This window comes from Ranitomeya imitator, chromosome 2, assembly GCF_032444005.1.
Source record: "Ranitomeya imitator isolate aRanImi1 chromosome 2, aRanImi1.pri, whole genome shotgun sequence".
NCBI lineage: Eukaryota > Metazoa > Chordata > Amphibia > Anura > Dendrobatidae > Ranitomeya > Ranitomeya imitator.
The window spans coordinates 746,920,872-746,928,422 of NC_091283.1; the positions used below are offsets into that span (position 1 = coordinate 746,920,872).

The following is a 7,551-nucleotide window of genomic DNA, read 5'->3' on the forward strand; positions in this document are numbered from 1 at the left end:
TTCCTGCCAACTTCAACTCAAAAATATTTCACAAATCCGTTCATTCCTCATCCAAGAATCTGCAAAAACCCTAGTCCATGCCCTCATCATCTCTCGCCTTGACTATTGCAACCTCCTGCTCTGTGGCCTCCCCTCTAAAACTCTCGCACCCCTCCAATCTATTCTAAACTCTGCTGCCCGACTAATCCACCTGTCCGCCCACTATTCCCCGGCCTCTCCCCTCTGTCAATCCCTTCACTGGCTCCCCATTGCCCAGAGACTCCAGTACAAAACCCTAACCATGACGTACAAAGCCATCCACAACCTGTCTCCTCCATACATCTGTGACCTCGTCTCCCGGTACTTACCTACACGCAACTTCCGATCCTCACAAGATCTCCTTCTCTACTCCCCTCTTATCTCCTCTTCCCACAATCGTATACAAGATTACTCTCGCGTATCACCCCTACTCTGGAACCCTCTACCACAGCACATCGGACTCTCGCCTACCATCGAAACCTTCAAAAAGAACCTGAAGACCCACCACTTCTCCTGACAAGCCTACAACCTGCAGTAACCACCGATCGACCAAACCGCTGCATGACCAGCTCTATCCTCACCTACTGTATTCTCACCCATCCCTTGTAGATTGTGAGCCTTCACGGGCAGTGTCCTCTCTCCTCCTGTACCAGTTATGACTTGTATTGTTCAAGATTATTGTACCTGTTTTTATTATGTATACCCCTCCTCACATGTAAAGCGCCATGGAATAAATGGTGCTATAACAATAAATAATAAATAATAATAATAATTATATAAAGATTTATAAAAAAAAATGCATTAGTAATATGCTAGGCTTCATCTGTTCACCTGCAGAGGTCCGAATGAATGATATATAGGTAATAGTGGCTCTTTGGTGAATGCACCCACCAATGAACCCCAACACTTAGGCTACTTTCACACTAGCGTTGTTTGCTGTACGTCGCAATGCGTCGTTTTGGAGAAAAAAACGCATCCTGCAAATGTGCTTGCAGGATGCGTTTTTTCTCCATAGACTTGCATTAGCGACGCATTGCGACGTATGGCCACACGTCACATCCGTCGTGCGACGGATGCGTCGTGTTTTGGCGCACCGTCGGCACAAAAAACGTTACATGTAACGTTTTTTGGGGCGTTGAGTCCGCCATTTCCGACCGCGCATGCGCGGCCGGAACTCCGTCCCCTCCTCTCCGGACCTTACAATGGGGCAGCGGATGCGTTGTAAAACTGCACCCGCTGCCCCGTTGTTCATTATTTTCGCAGTTTGCTTCGGTACGTCGGGCCGACGCATGACGACGGCCCTGTACCAACGCTAGTGTGAAAGTAGCCTTATCTGCAAAGTCAGAAAAGTAATGCTGCATTCTCTTTGTCTGGAACAACACTGATCCAAGGGTTTCTTCAAGTCATTTCTTTGTTTATTTAGATAAACAAGGAATGTAGACGTTTTGTTCCTACATAATGGGAAGGGGTACAAAACTCTTATAGAACAAAACCACATGTTATTGCAATAGATCCTGATTAACAATCAGGTCCATGTGTATGCAAGACAGGACTATTCACACCCTATCATTATACTAACATAAGAAAATCTACACAACAAAATGATACCAGGGTCCATAGTATGTAGAAAATTGCAAAACTTTATTCATTAAAATAAACTATTGGCTAAGTGCAAGGGAGAGATGTGTAATAGATTTAACATACAAAATAAAACATTGCAAAAGTATGGGCGCGCACAGGAAATTGGTATGGTAATGAGGAAAGAATTTTACCTCACTTATAAACAAACAATGTTTGACCAATCATATCTAATACTAATAGGGATTAATTGTTGTCTTACCCCTATTGTGCCCTATATGAGTGCCATAGTAAGTATATGGAACAACATGTTAAGCTCAAAATGATCGCCTTGAAATCAATATGAATCCATAATTACCCGTAGACAATCAGGGGCACAATCCACACCACTGTCCCAGCGCTCTCACATCCCGCATCTCCACAATGTCGACAGGAGAGCCGCACATGCGCAGTGACAAGCGCCTCCCCACTCTTTGCACCAGGAAACTGGGTACCACCCACAGCTTCACTGCGCACTCTTGGGGAGCCGCTCGTCACAGCGTATGTGGGGCTCCCTGATCAATACTGCACAAGCGCAGGACTTTGCAAAACGGATTTGAGTGACACTGGCGCAACCCCAGGAACATCATTCAAATTGCATGGGCAGCACTAACTGGCTGAATAAAATGAAGCACGCCCCTATGACTAAATGAGCAGGTAAGATCTAAATATATAAAGTGCTTTTTGCACACAATCGCAGCCCCGATTTTAATGAAAAGTACATGAACAGGTGTGGGGGGGCCGTCCACGCCAGTCACCGCAAGGTCAGCGCTCCTTCTCCCATCATCCCCTTGTCAGCGTCTGACTTCAACGACACTGACAGTGGGCGCGGTGATGTCACCACCCGGCGCCCGCTGTCAAGAAGATGAGCGGGAGCTCGGAGCACCGCTGGAACAAGGAGGAAGAGAGGTGAGTATTTATTGCTTTTTTATGGGTGCTGCCTTATACTACAGGATCTGCCTATTGGGTGCTGCCTTATACTACAGGGTCTGCCTATGGGGGTACTGTCTTATACTACCAGGTCTGCCTATGGGGGTACTGTCTTATACTACAGGGTCTGCCTATGGGGGTACTGTCTTATACTACCAGGTCTGCCTATGGGGTACTGTCTTATACTTACAGAGTCTGCCTATGGGGTCCTGCCTTATACTACAGGATCTGCCTATTGGGTGCTGCCTTATACTACAGGGTCTGCTTATGGGGGTACTGTCTTATACTACCAGGTCTGCCTATGGGGGTACTGTCTTAAACTTACAGAGTCTGCCTATAGGGGTGCTGCCTTATACTACAGGGTCTGCCTATGGGGTCCTGCCTTATACTACAGGATCTGCCTATTGGGTGCTGCCTTATACTACAGGTTCTGCCTATGGGGTGCTGCCTATTGGGTGCTGTCTTATACTACAGAGTCTGCCTATGGGTGTTGCCTGCCTTGTGCTATAGAGTCTGCCTATGGGGAATGCATTATACTATATTGAGGACTATCTGGTGCATTATACTATATGGAGGCCATCGTACAGTGTGGGGATTTCAGTGAGGGGGCCATCGTACAGTGTGGGGATTACAGTGCTGGAGCCATCAAACAGTTTGGAGGCTACTAAGGGGTCAGTATACTGTGTGGGTGGTACTATACAATGAGGGGCATTATACTGTGTATAAGAGAGCATCATAATGTGTATAAGGAAGCTGTACAGGGGGGAGACTCGGGACATTAATCAATGTGAAGTGGGCACTTATTGTTATAGGGGAACTCAGGTTACTGTGACTATTAAAGGGGCACACGGGGCAATATTACTTTCTAGGTGGCAAAACGTGGGCTCTGTTTTCTAGGGCACTTGCACCTGGCATTACTATATAATAGAGAGTTGCTTTAGAATTTAGAGGGCAGAGAACCACACAGCAGGTGCAGTAATAGGGACACATACGGCAGCAGCGGCTCAGTATTGGGGTATCAGGGGCAGTAATAGGGACACATACGGCAGCAGCGGCTCAGTATTGGGGTATCAGAGGCAGTAATAGGGACGCATAGGGCAGCAGAGGCTCAGTATTGGATTATCAGGGGCAGTAATAGGGACACATACGGCAGCAGCGGCTCAGTATTGTGGTATCAGCAGGATGAGGAGTTTGTGCAGGTTGGGAATAGATGGTGATGGGGCTGGAATGTGAGAAATGAAAGTGTCTGTTGTATTCTCTGCAGGTGAGTCGTGGCTGGAAGAAGTTGTCATGTCGGTCTGGGCCAGATGGAAAAAGAGGGGACACAATTCCATCAGAGAACATCATTTTCTGTAACTGTGCAGTGATCTCTTATATGCTCTGTAGGGCTGGTATTTACCACTGACCATATGCAGTAATATCTATGTTGGTCTTTATATAGAGTAACAGCATGGTCATCTGCTGAGGTTCTACTCCACTATTAGGGTGCGTCACCCAGTTGTAATCAAGATTACCTGGTTAGGGGCCCACTCAGAAGTTTCGGCCCCCCTGAACCAAAAGTCTAGCTACGCCTCTGAAAACACCATTGTATATAATGGGATAGACAATACAAAGACACCACTGAATAGCATAGTTCTATCAAGCCCTCTGAAACTGCAACATCTACAACATGTTTGGATTTGTTGAGAAATGGGGGCACGGCTTTCATATTTCACAACATGTCTAAAAGGCAAGCCATAAAATAATGGTTACTATGGGGGTGTAGATGCCAGTAACCATGCTCTGCTCTCTCCATCATTGCACACATTCATCTCAATGGTGATTGGCTTTGCATATATTATTGGTGGAATCCAGATGGTGGACACCCACTAAGGAATCTTTAGGAACTGCCTAATGGACAGCTCAGACTAGTGGGATATGCCCAATATGCGCAGTCTAGAGCTGGGCAGTCAGAAGCAATACTTGACCCTTCGCAGCTTCTTCTCTATTACATGTCGGGTCAGTGCAGGCAGGCAAATAGCACAACATTCTTGCAATATGTAGAAAAAAAACTTGCCTCAAAATTTGTGCTTTCTTTGTGTGAGCCACACCTTGGCAAAGGAATGGACCAGAAAACTTGTGGAGTGTAGACAATGGACAGTCAAAGGGCTTGCCCACTTTTGGGGACATTTTTATTTTATTGAATACATATTTTTGTGGCTGAAAGTCATTTTTGCAATGGGGTTGCAATTAAACATTTTACCCCGTTTGGCTGTTATAGGCTCTTTGTTTCTTGGCATGTTCAACTTTGATGTGTTCTGTGGTCATTAATAGAGTTGAGCGAATATGTTCGGAATTGGTCGCCAAATCTGAATTTGCCATGTTTGTGCCATATTGGTACCCTATTTGTGACAAATTTATGTTTGATGATCGGTTCCGAAGATATTCGTTCATTTCCACTCCCATTGACTCCAATGATGTTCAGTGAATATTGCAGAAACAATATTCGCCGCCAATCATAATCGGAACCCAATTTTGAAAAAAAATCAGCTGAAAGGAGCTCAGGAAAACACAGATAGAGTTACAATCTCTCAGCCAAGACTGTCATAGCAGGCTTGCTGACAGATCCTAAGTTAACCCATTCTGTAGCCAGAAATAGACAATACAGTCTAAGGATATAGAAGGCAAACAATGCAAAATTTGTAATGAATCACAACTGCAAAAATTAATTTTAGCCCCAATTATATACATTTAAGATTTTTTTTTTCTAAAGTTGAATAACCCCCTAAAAAACCTGAAGAATAAATAAGATTTGTATTTAAAATTCTGGGGAACAACCAACCCCCCCTAGAGTATAGGCATAGGTGGTGACTTGGTCATTAACAGTACCATGATGGCCTTGGCCAAAAATGAAGCAAAATCTGTTAGCAACGCCAAAAGGAATCAACATTAGATACTAAGAAACAACCTAAAATAATAATAATCATCCAACTTAAAGAAACATGAAGACCCCAAGAGAAAACAGGAAAATGTAATAATACAGTAGGCCTCAGGCCAGTGCCCATACCAACCAATCACATCACCTCTTGTATTTTCAACTATGTTCTAGAACAGTGTTCTCCAACTCCGGTCCTCCAGAGCCACCAACAGGTCATGTTTTCAGGATTTCCTTAGTATTGCACAGGTGATAGTTGCATCACCTGCACAGGCAATAATTCCATCACCTGTGCAATTCTAAGGAAATCCTGAAAACATGACCTGTTGGTGGCTCTTGAGGACCGGAGTTGGGGACCACTGTTCTAGAATAATGAAATCTTCATTCCGATTGGTTGCTATAGGCAACACCAACTTTTTCTTAAAACAAACAAAACACAGTTTTACATGGTCCATTTTATAATCAGAGGTCAATAACGGAGGACTCACCTTTCATTTTGACGGTAGGGGAGTTGGGCCCGGCCGACTGTTTGCGCCATCCTCTCCAATTTTGGCAGAGACTTTCCGCCTCTGAGATGAAAGAACATAAAGAATCTTCTTCAAACCGATCAGAGTCCTCAAAAGAAAATCTCTCGCCGTCCTCCCACTCAGCGAACATGAGTTCCATTACATCCAATGGTCTAAACCGAGGAGGACTTCCGGACGCTGCAGCAGACTGGTATCAGACTGGGGGAAATCTCTATATTAATGGGACGGCAGTCAGCGGTATGCGGGGTCGCTCCTATAGGGCGAAACAGAAATTCTCTTCTAAAAATCCGGGCGGCGGTATCTCACATCGCCTCCTCAGGGTTATGGGGCTCTTGTGCTTTTCTTCATGCCCGACCCTTCCCCCGATAAACAGCACTGTGCTCAAGCTCAACAGTACATATATATATATATATAAATATATATCAGCCAGCGACACCGTCACCTAACGTCTCCCGGAAAGAGAGCAAGGGCTAAAGGTGAGGACCCCCCGCCACAGCCCAAGGGGCTGCATGGCTCCGCTCAGACAAGCTCTGCACCAGGCTGCTCCAACTTCCCAAACAATAATATTTACACCCAGCAAATGTCAACAACGTGGCTCGTGCCCCCAGAAATGGCGACTTCACATCTTGGTGGATGACTTCTTGCTGTCACCGGAGCTGCTGTCACCTGGGCGGCCGGGGCAGCTGCCGCTGTCCGCTCTTTGTTCTCCCGGAGCCTTTGTTTCCTGCCTGCCTCTGGCGTGAAGAGTCGGAGCTGCTGCTGTGGCGGCGGCCGGGGCTAGAGGACGATGTCAGGGCCCCCGGAGGGGATTTATCAGCTCCTCTGACTGAACAAAAGCCCCCCTACTGCTCAGCGCTGTGCTGGTGACACTGCCCCCGTGTGGCCGGGAGAGAGCTGCTGCGGGGCCTGCGCGCCTCCCGTCCTCGTTCTCCGTGCACCCTGTGGTATAGCGCTGCTCGTCAGAGACGTCCTCCATCCAGTTACCAGTCCTCCCCCGCCAGCCTGCCTGCCTGCCTGCCTGCCTGCCTGCCTGCCGGCCAGCCTCGGCTTCCTCTCCCCGGCTCTACCTGGGGACAGCTCAATCAGCTGATCCCGGTTTCCGCCCTGCTATTTCCGGCTTCCTTCACCAGAGAGAGCCGGTGCGAGGAAAACAGAGGACGGGAAGTGGCAGTCTGGAACGCGGGCCGGACTCTATGATGTTTGGAGGACTCGACACCAGCTCCCTCCTAACCTCTCCCCACAGCAGGGTTGTCTGTGACCCCTCTTCACTTTCAATTTGCAAAATTTTTTAGCTTGAACCTGCGATTATTTTATATAATGTAGCTTATTGTAAATGACCCAACTGACAGGGCAGAGTCCTCAGTAGGCCACACTGACAAGGCAGTGCCATCAGTAGGCCCCTTTGACAGGGCAGTGCCATCGGTAGGCCCCTCTAACAGGGCAGAGCCATCGGTAGTCCCCACTGACAGAGCAGAGTCCTCAGTAGGCCATACTGACAAGGCAGTGCCATCAGTAGGCCCCTCTGACAGGGCAGTGCCATCAGTA

At 47.1% G+C, this 7,551-nt stretch overlaps 1 protein-coding gene across 2 annotated transcripts in view; it reads right to left on the reverse strand.

The window, feature by feature from the left end:
- The window catches only part of ZSWIM8 (zinc finger SWIM-type containing 8), a 176,634-nt gene extending 169,544 nt beyond the window's left edge, over positions 1-7,090 (reverse strand). For both annotated transcript variants that reach the window (XM_069753275.1, XM_069753274.1), the window contains exon 1: positions 5,968-7,090. In XM_069753275.1, coding sequence (XP_069609376.1) covers positions 5,968-6,145 — 178 coding nt within the window. In that variant the 5' untranslated portion in view covers positions 6,146-7,090. The remainder of the gene's footprint in view (positions 1-5,967) is intronic.
- Positions 7,091-7,551: the final 461 nt, after the last annotated feature.